We start from the raw sequence: 17,913 nt of genomic DNA, 5'->3' as shown, positions 1-17,913 counted from the left end.
GGGGTCATTGTCAATTTGGAAGACCCATTTGCGACCAAGCTTTAACTTCCTGACTGATGTTTTGAGATGTTTCTTCAATATATCCACATAATTTGACTTCCTCATGATGCCATCTATTTTGTGAAGTGCACCTGTCCCTCCTGCAGCTAAGTACCCCCACAACATGATGCTGCCACGCCTGTGCTTCACGGTTGGGATGGCGTTCTTCGGCTTGCAAGCCTCCTCCTTTTTCCTCCAAACATAACGATAGTCATTATGGCCAAACAGTTCTATTTTTATTTAATCAGTCCAGAGGACATTTCTCCAAAAAGTACAATCTTTGTCCCCATGTGCAGTTGCAAACCGTAGTCTGGCTTTTTTATGGCGGTTTTGGAGCAGTGGCCTCTTCCTTGCCGAGCGGCCTTTCAGGTTATGTTGATATAGGACTCGTTTAACTGTGGATATAGATACTTTTGTACAGATTTCCTCCAGCATCTTCACAAGGTCCTTTGTTGTTGTTCTGGGATTGATTTGCACTTTTCGCACCAAAGTACGTTCATCTCTAGGAGACAGAACAAGTCTCCTTCCTGAGCGGTATGACGGCTGCGTGGTCCCATGGTGTTTATACTTGCCTACTATTGTTGGACAGATGAACGTGGTACCTTCAGACGTTTGGAAATTGCTCCCAAGGATGAACCAGACTTGTGGAGGTCTACAATTTTTTTCTGAGATCTTGGCTGGTTTCTTTTCATTTTCCCATGATGTCAAGCAAAGAGGCACTGAGTTTGAAGGTAGGCCTTGAAATACATCATTAGCCTATCAGAAGCTTCTAAAGCCATGACATCATTTCTGTAATTTTCCAAGCTTTTTAAAGGCACAGTCAACTTAGTGTATGTAAACTTGGCTACCTGGACTATTTGCATTGTGTGCCCCCAACCCCTCGTTTACGCTGCTGCTACTCTCTGTTCATATATCATATATGCATAGTCACTTTAACTATACATTTATGTACATACTACCTCAGTTGGGCCGACCAACCAGTGCTCCCGCACATTGGCTAACTGGGCTATCTGCATTGTGTCCCGCCACCCACCAACCCCTCTTTTATGCTACTGCTACTCTCTATTTATCATATATGCATAGTCACTTTAACCATATCTACATGTACATACTACCTCAAATCAGCCTGACTAACCAGTGTCTGTATGTAGCCTTGCTACTTTTATAGCCTCGCTCCTGTATATAACTTCGCTACTGTTATTTTTCAGTCTTTTTACTGTTGTTTTATTTCTTTACTTACCTATTGTTCACCTAATACCTTTTTTGCACTATTGGTTAGAGCCTGTAAGTAAGCATTTCACTGTTGTATTCAGCGCACATGACAAATTCACTTTGATTTGACTTCTGACCCACTGGAATTGTGATACAGTGAATTATAAGTGAAATAATCTGTCTGTAAACAATTGTTGGAAAAATTACTTGTGTCATGCACAAAGGAGATGTCCTAACCGGCTTGCCAAAACTATAGTTTAAGAAATTTGTGGAGGGGCTGAAAAACGAGTTTTAATGACTCCAGCTAAGTGTATGTAAACTTCCGACTTCAACTGTATACAGTACCACTCAAAAGTTTGCACACACCTACTAATTCCAGGGTTTTTCTTTATTTTACTATTTTCTACATTGTAGAATAATAGTGAAGACATCAAAACTATGAAATAACAGATATAGAATTATGTAGTAACCAAAAAAATAGCATTTTATAGTTGAGTTTCTTCAAAGTAGCCAGCCTTTGCCTTGATGACAGCTTTGCACTCTTGGCATTCTCTCAACCAGCTTCATGAGGTAGACAACTGGAATGCATTTCAATTAACAGGTGTGCCTTGTTAAAAATGTATTTGTGGAATTTCGTTCCTTCTTAATGCGTTTGAGCCAATTAGTTGTGTTGTGACAAGGTACAGTAGTGGTGGTATACAGAAGATAGCCCTATTTGGTAAAAGACCAAGTCCATATTATGGCAAGACACATCTTAACATCAACTGTTCAGAGGAGACTGCATGAATCAGGCCTTCATGGTTGAATTGCTGCAAAGAAATCACCACTAAAGGACACCAATAATAGGAAGAGACTTGCTTGGGCCAAGAAACACGAGCAATGGACAATAGACCGGTAGAAATCTGTCCTTTGGTCTGATGAGTCCAAATTGGAAATGTTTGTCTTTTTGAGATGCAGAGCAGGTGAACGGATGATCTCTGGATGTGTAGTTCCCGCCGTGAAGCATGGATGAAGTGGTGTAATGGTGCTCTGCTGTAAGACTGATTTATTTAGAATTCAAGGCACACTTAACCAGCATGGCTACCACAGCATTCTGCAACATTACGCCATCACATCTGGTTTGTGATTAGTGGGACTATCATTTGTTTTTCAACAGGACAATGACCCAACATACCTCCAGGCTGTGTAAGGGCTATTTGACCAAGAAGGAGAGTGATGGAGTGCTGCATCAGATGTCCTGACCTCCACAATCACCTGACCTCAACCCAATCGAGATGGTTTGGGATGAGTTGGACAGCAGAGTGAAGGAAAAGCAGCCAACAAGTGCTTAGCATGTGTGTGAACTCCTTTAAGACTGTTGGAAAAGCTTTCCAGGTGAAGCTGGTTGAGAGAATGCCAAGAGTGTACAAAGCTGTCATCAAGGCAAAGGGTGGCTACTTTGGAGAATCTAAAATATATTTTGATTTGTTTAACACTTGTTTGGTTACTACATGATTCCATGTGTTATTTGATAGTTTTGATGTCGTCACTATTATTCTACAATGTACAAAATAGTAAAAATAAAGAAAAATACTTGAATGAGTAGGTGGGTCCAAACTTTTGACTGGTACTGTATATACAGCAATTTTGATAAAATATTTAAATTTGACTACTATCATCCATAGAAGCGCACTGAAAAACACTTATAAAAGACAGAACACAGTAAAATAAATAAATCATATAGAATAAGGTTTTTAAGTGTCTTTCCTATATCTAGGAGATAAGAAAGCTAAGGAAATATAGTTTTTTTTGTACACAACGACCTCCATAACTTAAAAAAAAAGAACGGTACCGCTTACCTTCAGACGAGTCTTGTGACACTTGTGGGGGTCGTAAAAGCAAAACGGAGAACATCGTGTTTATGAGAATCTCCCCTTTCCATAGTGGGGTGATACTAGTTTGTAGCCAAAATGGTTCAGATGCTACAGACATTTTCATGAGAAGATTGATTTTAGGGATGCCTCATGGCCTGACAAACATCGCTGTAGCTCGGCCACCTTCCACCGCAGATGCAGAAAGCAGAAGGCTGACATAGCCGGATGCGGTGGATGGAGAACAGATTTTGCTTATACTGACAGATTTTGATGGGGATTTTTTTTGTATGTTACTTAGACACGTGCATCAAGACTATTAAGGCTTAAATTTAGGATGGGAAACTTCACTTAGCGTTCAACACCATAGTGCCCTCCAAGTTCATCACTAAACTGAGGACCCTGGGACTGAACACCTCCCTCTGCAACTGGTTCCTGGATTTTCTGACAGGACACCCCCAGGTGGTGAGAGTAGGTAACACATCCGCCACGCTGACCCTCAAAACAGGGGCCCCTCAGGAGTGCGTTCTTAGTCCCCTCCTGTACTCCCTGTTCACCCACGACTGCGTGACCGGGCACCACTCCAACACCATTATTAAGTTTGCTGATGACAAGGGTGGTAGGCCTGATCACAGATGACAATTAAACAGCCTACAGGGAGATCAGAAACCTAGCAGTCTGCTGCCAGAACAACCTCTTCCTCAATGTCAGCAAGAAAGGAGCTGATCATGGACTACAGGAAATGGAGGGACAAGCACAACCCCATTCACATAGACCGGGCAGAAGTGGAGCAGATTGAGAGCTTCAAGTTCCTCAGTGTACATATTCCTAAGGATCTATCATGGTCCAAACATACCAACACAGTCGTGAAGAGGGCTCGACAACGCCTTTTCCCCCTCAGGAGGCTGAAAAGATTTGGCATGGGCCCTCAGATCCTCAAAAGGTTATACAACTGTACCATTGGGAGCATCTTGACTGGCTGCATCACCGCTTGGTATGGCAACTGCTTGGCATCCGACAGCAAAGAGCTACAGAGGGTAGTGCGTATGGCACAGTACATCCCTGGGGCAGAGCTACCTGCCATCCAGGACCTCTATACCAGACGGTGTCAGAGGAAGGCCCTAACAATTATCAAAGACTCCAGCCACCCAAGTCATAGATGATTCTCTCTGCTACTGCACGGCAAGCAGTATCGATGCAGTCTGGAACCAACAGGATCCTGAACAGCTTCTACCCCCAAGCCATAAAAGACTGCTAAATAATAAGTTGATAGCCATTATTTGCATTGAACCTTTTTGCACTAACTTTGACTCATCACGTATGCTCCTGCTACCGTTTACTATCTGTCACTTTATTCCTAGTTATGTACATATCTCAATTACCTCGTACCCCTGTACATTGACTCAGTACCCCTTGTATATAGCCAAGTTAGCGTTACTCATTGGTTATTACTATGCGTTTTACTTTTCTATTATTTCTCTATTTTCTTTCTCTCTGCATTGTTTGGAAGGGCCTATACATAAGCATTTCACTGTTAGTCCACACCTGTTTACGAAGCATGTGAAAAATACTATTTGATTACCTATGGGAAAACTGGCAAAAGTCATTTGATCACGATTAAATGTTTGTTTTAAATCACTTTTTCCAGAAGCAACTTCAGTTAGTTTTAAAGCTAAAATTAATTAAGACAATTAGATTTAAAAATGTTTTAATTAGTTCCACACATCAATAACAGGTGTTCGAATACAATTATTTAGAATTTTACAGTTCTTTTTGAACAGGAGACAAATGTGTCCCTGAGGCCACAGCATCAGGTACAGGACATCCCACCAATCTACACCTCAACCACCTCTCTTACCCCTAAAGTGGCATCAGTTCCAACACTGGTATTTGTGATTTTATTGGACTTTTGGGACAACTGGAGGCAATTCAAAGCTTAATAAAATATTTTAATTGTATTGTCTTTTAATATGAACATATAAAAAGACAAACAAAACATTTACATCATGGATTGCAAGCCACTGCTCATGCTACCTTAAGCATTATTATAACTGAGTTCCTTAGAAACATGTAGTTCACCTCTCTCGCCTTGCCCACGATATGAAAAAGCTTGAGGAAATCTTATCTGCGCAGGGACATTCTTCTACACTTTTGCACCTGTAAATTTAAACAATGTGATTTAAATCTGTAAAGTAATTTCTGTTAGTTGAAGATGTTAATACATCTTGCAGAATTTCATGTTGCTTAAATGCATTAAATTGAACAACGACTGTCATATTCAGGGACACGGCTACGGTTTGAGTTTCTTTTACAGAAAGTGCCATCAATCGTTGCGGGTTTCCCATGTTTACAGGACTCACCAATCGGTATAACAATCCGCAAGCTATATGGACATGTCATGAGTACTGCAGAAAATTGGAAGACCAGGTTAACATAAAAGACCAGAGCCCATATGTTTCCTCAGGTCATTACCATCTCATTATTAGATTAGGTATACTACTACACTTTGGACAAAATGTCTACGCAAGTCTGAATTCAGGATGATCACAAAATGTCAATATGCTATAGTCAAATGCATGCATCATCAATACCATTTGAGACATTTTAGGAATTCAGAACTCACCGTTCTATAAAAACAGAAATGCCATCTCTACAGTACAGATTGAAAACAGGGACTCTTGAGTGAGGAATCTAATGACCACGAAAGTAAATAAAAGTGAGAGGATATTAAAAACTCATACCATCCATGGAGCCAAATTCTCTCAACAACTGTTTTTACCCAAAAGATGAACTGTTTATTACAATTTTAACTGTGCCTGTGGAAAAAGCTCCTCTGAAGCAGCTATTACTGATGTAGAGGACATTCATCTAGGATCTATGTGATAATAAATGCTGATTTCTGAGGGTAATATCCTTGAACTGGGAGGAGGCAGAATGTGTCATTGGTTAGAAGTGCTAAGTTTCCTCAGAGGAAAAGGAATGGAACCTGTCTAACAATGGCAGTGCTTTGTGCCGCAATCATTCACTCTTCCACAAAAAGTCCAAGCTTCGTAAGTGTTCTGCTATCCCTTACTGAAAACGTGTACAGATCAGAGCCGTATATAAATGCTCTGGTAAAGCACTCTTTCCATTGAGACATATGTACATTTTAATATAAACTGCCATTCAAATAAAACAAAGACATGAAGCAATCAATTATCAATAAATAAAATACTTAAGACGAAGAAAATTAAGTCAAAAAGGATGTCGACACTGACAAATTAATCCCATTCCAGATCTGAAGACACATCCCTCAAGTCTTCCACTCCAGGGGAAAAAAGAAAAAAAAAGTGAATTACATTTTCTTACTGAGCCTTCCTGTGTAGACCAGCTCAAGTAGCCAAACAACTGTGGGCTCCAGCCTCCACCAATCTTAACTCAAAACAAAAAGGCACCCAAATCTGACCTCACATCAAGAGATAACTGACCCAAATCTGTTTGGCACAATTGCCTCAACATGATCTTGACCAATTGTGTGGATACTAATATTTGTGACATGATCATTCTTTAGCCTTGTTCAATAAAAAAAAACAGAAACAAAAACTCTAGTCCAGTTCAAAGCCCTGCAAAGCTCTCAGGATATCAGGGGAAGGTTGAATGCAGCAGTAGTCAGTCTCTAGACTATTCAACTGTTGAAAACCGACATGAAATAGGCAAGTGAAAAGAATACATCCTGCATTTGTTTCCTTGATCAATATGAACAACACTGGCAAAACAGAACATTGGGAAAAATCTGAAAAGATTATGTTCCAAAACCTCAAATGATAACTGCTTGTTTTTGCAAACTCTCCACAAAGACAATAGCTTGTCATATGAATTCAGCCACCAAATCAAATCATAGATTTCAATGCAGTGGGGAGTATATACAAGAACTTGTCAAAGACACAGCATTCCTGGGTCGCATTCAGTAGGCACAAATTGGAACAAAAATGCTCTAATGGAGTTAAACAGGGAGGTACCAACTGTACTTGTCCAATAAGAAATGCTCATTTTCTGTTACAAACCATAAAAATATGTTTTGCAACATGTGCCCTGATGAACACGACCCTGATTCCAATAACCCATTCTTTAGAAAGGCCATACATAAATTGTTTGGAAAAGTGAGGCGAGTGAGCGAAAAAAAGTTAGACAAAAAAATAAAATAGACCCTCTTGTTAAATACTATAGCAACCTTAGTTCAGGTGCTACTCTCTCTGGTCAAGTAAGTTTGCTGTGTATGACTGAGGTAGGTTGTCAGCATTTAAAGACAATAGAAATGGGGGAAGGTTTTGTTAGAGCTAATTTATTTTCATTGTCTGAATAAATTAAACAGAAAGAAAAAGTAGGGGTGTTGTTCAATTTAATCATATTCCAGAAAAATGTAGTCTGTTGTTCGTGTCCCAAATTATTCATTTAAGTTATTTGGCCTCTTACCACTGAACTACGGAGGAGGCTCCATATCTCCCACTGCCTGCGATCACAAAAAGTGGCGAAATTTTGAGACGCAAACACCAAATGCTTGTGGCTTTGAGAGCCTTAAGTTCAAGTCAAATACAAAGTACAAGAAGATGGAGGGAGAAATAGTTTGGGAGGTTACTCTTTTCAATGGTCGTTATGATGGAGGATACAGAATTTGAATGCTGGGAGGGGGAGGGGTCACAAGTGTCAGGGAGCTGCTTTTTCCAGTGGTGTATTGAGGAAGCCTAACCACTCCAGAGGTTGACAGTACATGTATGCGCATGTGTCTGTGGGAATATATGCTAGAGTAGTGGGGGCGGGCGGGCGATGTAGTAGGGACTAATGATTTCCAGTCCTCCAATTTTGCCCAACCATCTCTCCCAGTCTGTGGGGTCAGTCCGCCAGTCAGTACGCTGTGACCAGGTCCTTGTCATAGTCGTATCGGCCCCTCTTGGGGGCAGGGCTGTCCTGGCTGTCCTCAGTGTCGTCGCTGTCTCCTGCAGCCCCTCCCCCCTCCTCCTCAGAGTCTAGAGTCAGATCAACCACCACTCCTCCTCCTCCCGCCCCCCCTGCCGTGGACCCTGCTCCTGACTTCCCCGTCTGGCTGGTGCTGCTGTGGGCCGGGGAGTGGCCATTCACCTCAGGAACACCTGAGAAGAAGGAACAGGGTCACACACTATTACAAACCAATGGCGTTTAAAAAAAACAAAAAATAGACATGACCTACACAGCGTGGGGTCTTAAATTCATTTGGAAAATTTAAATTAAAAATCAAAACATTAGTCTGCAATTGTCAAAAAGGCAATAATGGCAATACTCGACATGCACTTACATATATCCAGAACAGGGTAGTCAGGCGTGTTGCTGCGTTCCCTCTCCCTCTCCTTCTCCTTCTCATCTCGGATGGGTCTCCATGACCCGTCAGTCAGATATTCAATCTCCTCAATATCCTCATGGGTCTCTTTTAAGATCTCAGATGCCAGCCTGAAACATGAGACAAACAGTCAGTAAGAGAAGTACATATCATACCAGGACTCACAAGGGATCGATCGGATGTGTCCCACAACATTTTCAACTCTCAAATCTTAGATAGGAAGTTTGTGGAATTTTATTTACCTTTATTTATCTAGGTAAGTCAGTCAAAAACAAATGTTCACTTACAATGACAGCCTACCCCGACCAAACCCTAAGGCGCACAATTGGCTGGGCCAATTGTGCGCCACCCTATGGGACTACCAATCACGGCCGGTTGTGATAGAGCCTGGAATCGAACCAGGGTCTGTAGTGACGCCTCTAGCACTGAGATTTAGTGCCTTAGACCACTGCACCACTCGGGAGCCCAATGGAAATGGTTTGACATTTCTACTATTCTACTCTGTTCCACAATATAACAGGGAGAGACAACAGCCTTATTGAAAATGTAGCCCAGTGTAGGTAAGCCATTGCAAGTTTTAACAGGAGTCTACAAATTTCTCCAAAAATGCAAATGTTTGTTTCCAAGGTTGAACAAGCAATGACCCATGCAAAGAGGAAGCGTGGTTCTCAAATTCCTGTGAGTGGTAGTGCTAGTAAGTCTCAAGTCTCAACGTGCCTTACTTACCCATCGATGGTGAGCAGCTCAAAGGGAGCCTGCTTGTCACACACAGGGCAGGTCCACGTGGGCTTCTTCTCATTCATTTGCAGGAAGAAGATGGCGTCAAAACACTGCAGGTGGGCACAGGTGATCACCCGACATGGAACACCTATCCGCATCTTCACCAGCTGAGAGGAGAAAAGGGAGACATGCCATTACCTCGACTATCCTGTACCCCCGCACATTGACTCAGTACCGGTACCCCCTGTATATAGCTTAGTTATTGTTATTTACATTTATGGTGTTACTTTTTGATTGATAAAAAAATAATATAATACTTTAGTTTATTTAGTAAATATTTGATTAACTATTTCTTGAACTGCAATGTTGGTTAAGGGCTTGTAAGTAAGCATTTCACGGAAAGGTCTACACCTATTGTATTCTGCGCATGTGACGAATACAATTTTATTTGATTATTAAGCTGTGGACAAATGGTGGGTTGTAGCCTGTTTGTCGTGTCGTGAGTTCTCTTTGTTTTGGTCAGAAACAACTGAAAAGTTTGACTTCCTCTCTTGGGTGGATATGGATTAGGGTGGGAGCGCAGATACTCACAGGACAGATGAGGGACACCCGTAGCCCTGTGGTAGCGATCTCGCTCTCTGGATCAAAGCGTAGCTTGTCCTGAACTGGACACAGCAGAGAGAAACTAGTTCAACATCACACAGCATTACACGGTGAACATCACTAAAATGCAAGATGCATGAAAAACAGGGAGAGAGAGAAAAATGTTGAGACCACTTACTGCGTTCCCGACAGCGTTCTGCACTCTCCACTGAGCAGTGTTTGAGTTGGCCGAAGAGCTCTGCTGATGTGAAGACCCTCACTAAATCCACTGCCACCGAGTAGCGCTGCACACAGAACGAGAGCAGTGAGCAGAATGAACACTGGAAAGCAGCAGATATGAAATTCTACAGAAAACAAACCACACCATTTAAAATACTTGTCATAAAAATGAATCAAAACAAATTTGGAATACAGCAGCGAGGTTTTCAATTACAGAACAATGTCAACCAGAGCCCGACCTTGCCGAAGTTGCCCCATGTGACAGTGACCCGGTTGGTGGCAGTGGAGAGGTGTAACCAGGGTGTGATGTTGACTGGGCGACAGGGCCGACGCGGCTCCACACCTGGCTTATTAGAAGGGTAGTAACCCTGTACAGAACAAATATAGACATGTTAAGCCTCCAATATTTAGAAGCCAAGGTATTTTCTTAGTTAGTTGGGGGATCCCATCAGGCATACAAACCATCTTGACTACTCACCGGTACATGACAGTAAGACTGGTTGACTTTGACAGCAATATTGGGAGGGTACTGATCTTCCTGGACACCGATGGAGTCTGTGTAACAGATTCTGTAAAGCATCGTAGAAACAGCATAGGTTTATTGGTTAGCGGTGTTAGATAAGTGGCAACATTTGTAAGCCTCAGACACTGAGCCATTCCCAATGAATGGTTGAGGTGGTCAGATTTGTCATTCAATACACACATTTCAAATTGTACACCATTTTGTTTTTTGACTTTCACTGTTGACAAACGAGGACACTGTAGAGGAAAACTTTCCAAACGCCGACAGAACAAAATACCATCATCTCGAAGTAAAATGTTGAATGTTGCGTGGTTCTCCTATGACTTAGAAAAGCATGCACACTGCACAGTTTATTAGGCTACAGATGAAATAAGTTATGAACTTCACAGGGTGGTGAAAGTGCACAGTGATGATCTTGATGCTCCTTTCCAGTAAATATTGAGGGTCTTAGTTTGACACTAGTGACATGATGATCAATGCTTGGCTGTCAATTGACAAATAAAAATTATCTTGCTCTTATCCAAAATGTCATCATGAAGCCTACCCTCTGCGAGCTGTTGGCTAGAGCACACGTGCTAAGACCAGTGGGCACATTTACAGTTTGTTGCATACTTCTTGTGCCAAAACCAACGGCAGAGTTAAAAACTGGATGGAAACACATTGTACTTGTTTTTTAATTTATTTGGTAAATTAAGTTATACGACAAAGTGCTTTATATGTGCACTACATCATCCCGCACAGCTTTTAATTAACAAAACAGTTTGATGGAAATTGACCACTGCTTGTGAAATTTGCATATTTTAAGCAAATATTTGCATGAAAATCTTTTAACAAATTGATGGAAACCTAGATACTGATATGGCAAAGGCTATAACTGCATACTTGAGTTTTGCAAATCAACTCTATGTACCTAACATGTACAGTACTTGTCAAAAGTTTGGACACACTCATTCAAGGGTTTTTCTTTATTTCTACTATTTTCTTCATTGTAGAACATTAGTGAAGACATCAAAACTATAAAATAACAAACGGAATCATGTAGTAACCAAAAAAAAGTGTTAAATCAAAATATATTTGAGATTCTTTAAAATAGCCAGCCTTCGCCTTGATGACAGCTTTGCACACTCTTGGTATTCTCTCAACCAGCTTCATGAGGTAGTCACCTGGAATGCATTTCAATTAACAGGTGTGCCTTGTTAAAAAGTTAATTTGTGGAATTTCTTTCCTTCTTAATGCATTTGAGCCAATCAGTTGTGTTGTGACAAGGTAGGGGGTATACAGAAGATGGCCATATTATGGCAAGAACAGCTCAAATAAGCAAAGAAAAACAACAGTCCATCATTACTTTAAGACATGAAGGTCAGTCAATACGGAAAATTTCAAGAACTTTGAAAGTTTCTTCAAATGCAGTCGCAAAAACCATCAAGCGTTGTGATGAAACTGGCTCTCATGAGGACTACCATAGGAAAGGAAGACCCAGAGTTACCTCTGCTTCAGAGGATACGTTCATTAGAGTTACCAGCCTCAGAAACTGCAGCCCAAATAAATGTTTCACAGAGTTAAAGTAACAGACACATTGCAACATCAACTGTTCAGAGGAGACTGTGTGAATCAGGCCTTCATGGTCTAATTGCTGCAAAGTAACCACTACTAAAGGACACCAATAAGAAGAAGAGACTTGCTTGTGCCAAGAAACACGAGCAATGGACATTAGACTGGTGGAAATCTGTCCTTTGGTCTGGAGTCCAAATTGGAGAATTTTGGTTCCAACCGTATCTTTGTGAGACGCAGAGTAGGTGAACAAATGATCTCCGCATGTGTAGTTCCCATCGTGAAGCATGGAGGTGGTGGTGTGATGGTGCTTTCCTGGTGACACCGTCAGTGATTTATTTAGAATTCAAGGCACACTTAACTAGCATGTGTACCACAACATTCTTCAGCGATACGCCATACCATCTGGTTTGTGCCTAGTTGGACCATAATTTGTTTTTCAACAGGACAATGACCCAACACACCTCCAGGCTATGTAAGGGCTATTTGACCAAGAAGGAGAGTGATGGAGTGCTGCATCAGATGACCGGGCCTCCACGATCACCTGAACTCAACCCAATTGAGATGGTTTGGGATGAGTTGGACCGCAGAGTGAAAAGTAGCCAGAAATTGCTCAGCATATGTGGGAAGTCCTTCAAGACTGTTGGGAAAGCATTCCGGGTGAAGCTGGTTGAGAGAATGCCAAGAGTGTGCAAAGCTGTCAAGGCAAAGGGTGGCTACTTTGAAGAATCTCAAATATAAAATGTATTTTGATTTGTTTAACACTTGTTTGGTTACTACATGATTCCATGTGTTATTTCATAGTTGATGTCTTCACTATTATTCTACGATGTAGAAAATAGTAAAAAATAAAGAAAAACCCTTGAATGAGTATGTGTGTCCAAACTTTTGACTGGTACTGTATGTATCAACTATACGTACCTATGCAATTATATTAACACTGGGATTGGTGTCCTGCTGTGTGTGTAAAACAGTTGGACCTCTTAACTCACCTAAGAACCACCTGGATTGCCTTCATTCCTGGCCGAAGCTCACTGAAACAACAAGAGGGAAAAATGATGGTACCCTCAGTGCTCATTCAAAGTCACAAGCAGTAGGATAGACAGTTAACTTTGAATAAAAGTGTTATACTCACGTTGAGTTTCTGACTTGGTCTGCTTGGCTCTGTGTTAACTCAAATACGCATTGACTGTCCTGCAGTTTCTCACTGTTCTGGGCAACTACAACGACAGGTGCAGAAAAATAGATCATACACAATGCACAACATCACTATGCTTCGTGATGTCCAAAATGTCCTTAGTACTTCTCATTTTAATGCCATGGCATGTTTCTATCATTAATATACAGTGCATTCGGGAAAGTATTCAGACCCCTTGACTTTTTCCACATTTTGTTAGCTTACAGCCTTATTATAAAATTGATAAAAATACATTTGTCCTCAATCTACACACAATACCCCATAATGACAAAACAAAAACAGGTTTTTAGAAATGTTTGTAAATGTATTAAACAAACATGTAAATAAGGTATTTCTAAGTATTCAGACCCTTTGCTATGAACACTCAAAATTGAGCTCAGGTGCATTCTGTTTCTATTAATAATCCTTGAGATGCTTCTACAACATGATTGGAGTCCACCTGTGTTGAATTCAATTGATTGGACATGATTTGGAAAAGGCAAACACCTGTCTAGATAAGGTCCCACAGTTGACAGTGCATGTCAGAACAAAAACCGTAGACCTCCGAGACATGATTGTGTCGAGGCACCAAAAAAATGTCTGCAGCATTGAAGGACCCCAAGAACACAGTGACCTCCATCATTCTTAATTGGAAGAAATTTGGAACCACCAAAACTCTTCCTAGAGCTGGCCGCCCAGCCAAACTGAGCAATCAGGGGAGAAGGGCCTTGGTCAGGGAGGTGACCAAGAACCTGATGGTCACAGACAGAGCTCCAGAGTTCCTCTGTGGAGATGAGAGAACCTTCCAGAAGGACAACCATCTCCGCAGCACTCCACCAATCAGGCCTTTATGGTAGAGCGGCACGTCTAGAGGAAACCTGGCACCATCCCTACGGTGAAGCATGGTTGTGGCATCATCATGCTGTGGGGATGTTTTTCAGCGGCAGGGTCTGGAGACTAGTCAGGATCGGGGGAAAGCTGAACGGAGCAAGGTACTGAGAGATCCTTGATGAAAACCTGCTCCAGAGCGTTCAGGACCTCAGACTAGGGGCGAATGTTCAACTTCCAACAGGACAACGACCCTAAGCACACTGCCAAGACAACGCAGGAGAGGCTTCGGGACAAGTCTCTGAATGCCCTCGAGTGGCCCAGCCAGAGCCCGGACTTGAATCCGATCAAACATCGATGGAGAGACCTGAAAATAGCTGTGCAGCTCCCCAACCAACCTGACATAGCTTGAGAGGATCTGCATAGATGAATGGGAGAAACTATCCAAATACAGGTGTGCCAAGCTTGTAGCTTCAAAGCCAAGAAGACTCAAGGCTGTAAATCCCTGCCAAAGGTGCTTCAACAAAGTACTGACTAAAGGGTTTGAAAATGTGATAATTTATATATAAAAAATAAACTAACAAAAAATTCCAAAAACCTTTTTTGCTTTGTCATTATTGGGTAGTGTGTGTAGATTGAGGGGGACATATAAAAGAAAATACATTTTAGAATAAGGCTGTAACAAAATGTGGTAAAAGTCAAGGGGTCTGAATACTTCCCGAATGCACTGTATGTGTAGGGCCAGGGCCCAGAGGTCAGAAAACCCCCTGGCAACAAGACCTGACCAGGAAGTATTCTTCTGAACTTTATTGTTTGAGCATTAAAAATGTTTGGCCCTCTCTACAAAGACTAGCCTGACATCTCACTGCGGGGGGAAAAAAATACAAAAATCACTTACTCAGCTCCGTTGGCAGCAACAGCTTCTCCAGAGTTTGGTAAAATGGCAGTGACACCAGCTTCACCTCAGCTGCTGGTGTGGAGGACAGCTTGGGGATGCCGTTGAGGTAGTCTGCGCCCTGTGTGCCAGTGGGCGAGGAGCTGAGGGAGGAGTAGGCCACAGAGACCCCCTCCGGGCGCCGGGCAGCCAGCCAACCCGATGCCTTGGGGAAGCGTGACTCATAGAGCTGCCGCACGTTCTTCAGCAGCTCTGGGCTGCACTCTGTTTGCACCAGCCTCAGCGCCCGTCCCACCAGGTCCTGCTTCAGACCACTTTTACTGCGGCCCATAGAGGCCAGCAGCGTCTGCAGGTCAGACACCCGAAAATTCTTCACCATGTTCTGGAGGGAAGGCAAAGGAGAGGGATAGGAAGAAGAGGGGAGGTTTTGGATTACCATCTTGGATTTTGGATTACAATCTTTGGATTCCTTGACCTAGGAAAGTCCCAATAAGAAAAATAGCCTACACAAAGAGATGGGCACAGGTGTCTAAAAAAAGTTGTTTAAAGTGTATACTCAGATCTTACCAACTTATTTTTTGCTGGGTTGAAATATCAATGTCAGTATTTGCTTGGAGCAATATTTCCCATCCATACCCTCTAGAATTCAGTAACGTAACCTATGAGCCCCTTCTGTTCCTAACGCCATACATATCTTTCCTGCAAGCAAAACCTAGACTGGTCCCTCATGTAACTACTATAGGACACAACACCGGTATAGTCGAAGACCCGGCAATGCATGGAACGTTAGCTATCTATTTAGTTAATAAGAAAGTTACCTTACAATCTCATCAATTGACTTAATTGCTACAGTTCGTGTATAAGGCTTAGTGACATGCTTACTGTTTAGTCCAGACAGCGGCATTGAGCAATTGCCTTGTCTGACAACAGAGGCTAGGCTATTGGTTACATAGCTAGCTAGCTAAGCTAACTCCACTTGTTCTGTTGTCACCCCCAATACTGAAAATACATCCATTTGAGAAGTCAAATGGACAGCGGATGGCCCGAATGCTTAATGCAATATTTTGCTTAAACATTGAATGGTACAATTTCACGCCGACTCCCTGATGGCGAATGTTTATGGTCTCATCACTTTGCCATGTCCCTGCTAACTAGACGCACTTAGCAGCGCACAGAAACCAGTTTCAATATACCAATTAATCAACCATCAATAAGTAGCTAAGTTAAACCCTTTTAGACAGTATTCATGACACACCCTTACAGTTTCCCAGCCTAGCAGGCCATCCCCCACGCTACAGCAGACCCTTTTCTATCAACCCAGGCGAGCGGAGCTCTGCTTACCATCGCTTCCACCAGTTCGGCCGCCATCTTCGTACAGCAGCCACCGCGAGAGCCAGAGCCGAAAGATAGTCCTTCGCCAATGAGAGACAGAGGGGTCGCTGGTCGACGGTTCTCTGCTTCCAATCACAGAGCAACTACATCACGAGCCTCAAGGAGTGTGTTAAAAGTAGGCGTGCCAGCATTGTTTTAAAGTGACAGTACAACTTTTTTTTAAACACTAAAAGACAGGCCTCCCCTCTATGCTAGGCCTCAATTATAAGAAAACATAACCAGCCTCCAAATAGCTGAACGTTGGAGTTTGCTGAGTTTTATACTATCGAGTCAAAGAGAATATGCGTTGTGGAAATAATTCAAATTCAACACAAGAGGAAAGCATGACTTGTTAAATGGGGAGAGGCACATGGCCAAATCAACTCCTGTCTGAGTGAAAAGCTCCACTTCGGGATTTGCAATGAACTATTAGCTATCAACTTTAAATGCTTTGTATATTTTTTAACACAAAACCTAAATAATCACAGGGAGCCAAGTCAAAATGCAGTACACAGATGTAGCGTACTGAAGTCACGTTCTGAGAGAGGTTATATTTGATTTTCAATTTAAAAATGCAGTGCATTGAATAAGAGCAATCATGAGTTAAATAAATCCCGATTTCACACTCTCCATTGAAGATCCATTTCTGGATTTCCAAACTTCGTGATTTGTGCTGAAGAACAGAAATGGTTCAAATTGATTCATAAAATCTAATTAAAGAATATATACGCTTTTATATATTATCTTTGATATATGTTGACCTCAAATTTGCCATAACTTAAGTATACTATTGGAACAATACATATAGCCTAACTCTGCTCTAGGTCTTAATTGAAATAAGAAAAGAAAAACGCAGACACTAGGCCCTCCATGGAATGAGTTTGACTGCTGGATTGCTTCAAAACTAATTAAAACTATAATTTTGATATTATGGATGGTCAGTCCTTGCATCCATATCTCTGCCTATATATTTGAGAGTGGTTACATTTCTCCAGGCCAATCCCTCAGCTTTTTACCAACACATAGGTGGATGTAACCGCTTTGTATTCTTTAAATTGAGGATTCTAGCTTTAATTAATGACACATTTTACCGCATGGCTCACTCATAATACACTGCGTGCACAATTATTAGGCAAGTGAGTATTCTGATCTTATCATTATTTCTATTCACATTTTCGAACTCCAAACCATATAAACTTGAATGCTTATTGGATTTAATCATTTTCAGGTGATATGTATTTGTGTAATGAGGGAGGGTGTGACGAAAGTGAATAACACCTTATATCAAGGTGTGCATAATTATTAGGCAGCCTCATTACCTCAGGTAAAATGGGCCAAAAAAGAGATTTAACTGATACTGAAAAGCTAAAAATGTAAAATGCCTTTCAGACGGATGCGACGCTCTTTAAATAGCTAAACTATTGAGGCGTGACCACCGGACAATCAAACGTTTTGTTGCGAATAGTCAACTGGGGCGCAAAAAAACGCTTGGGGAAGAAAAGGCGCAAAATAACTGCAAAAGACTTGAGAAGAATTAAACGTCAAACTACCAGGAACCCATTATCCTCCAGTGCC

At 41.7% G+C, this 17,913-nt stretch overlaps 1 protein-coding gene across 1 annotated transcript; it reads right to left on the bottom strand.

The window, feature by feature from the left end:
* Positions 1-4,792: 4,792 nt before the first annotated feature.
* LOC115192624 (E3 SUMO-protein ligase PIAS4-A) lies at positions 4,793-16,443 on the bottom strand. The gene is made up of 11 exons (XM_029751344.1): positions 16,309-16,443; positions 14,971-15,349; positions 13,203-13,287; positions 13,060-13,101; positions 10,472-10,562; positions 10,233-10,361; positions 9,953-10,058; positions 9,763-9,836; positions 9,178-9,338; positions 8,410-8,561; positions 4,793-8,227 (listed from the first exon to the last, which is right to left on the bottom strand). Exons 1-11 carry the CDS (start codon positions 16,333-16,335, stop codon positions 7,983-7,985), a joined length of 1,491 nt encoding a protein of 496 aa, XP_029607204.1. The 5' UTR covers positions 16,336-16,443; the 3' UTR covers positions 4,793-7,982.
* Positions 16,444-17,913: the final 1,470 nt, after the last annotated feature.

The sequence above is a fragment of the Salmo trutta genome, chromosome 4 (genome assembly GCF_901001165.1).
Source record: "Salmo trutta chromosome 4, fSalTru1.1, whole genome shotgun sequence".
Lineage (NCBI taxonomy): Eukaryota > Metazoa > Chordata > Actinopteri > Salmoniformes > Salmonidae > Salmo > Salmo trutta.
Note: the sequence above shows the minus strand (reverse complement) of the source record. Positions and strands in the feature narration are given on the sequence as shown.

Bases quoted from the DNA above. Each gene is read 5' to 3' on its own strand.
- LOC115192624 (XM_029751344.1), bottom strand. From the start codon at position 16,335: ATGGCGGCCGAACTGGTGGAAGCGATG. The intron at 10,059-10,232 runs GTCGGGCTCTGG...TTCTGTGTGCAG, and splicing joins CATGGGGCAACTTCGGCAAG to CGCTACTCGGTGGCAGTGGA. The intron at 9,339-9,762 runs GTGAGTATCTGC...TTCTCCTCTCAG, and splicing joins GGGTGTCCCTCATCTGTCCT to CTGGTGAAGATGCGGATAGG.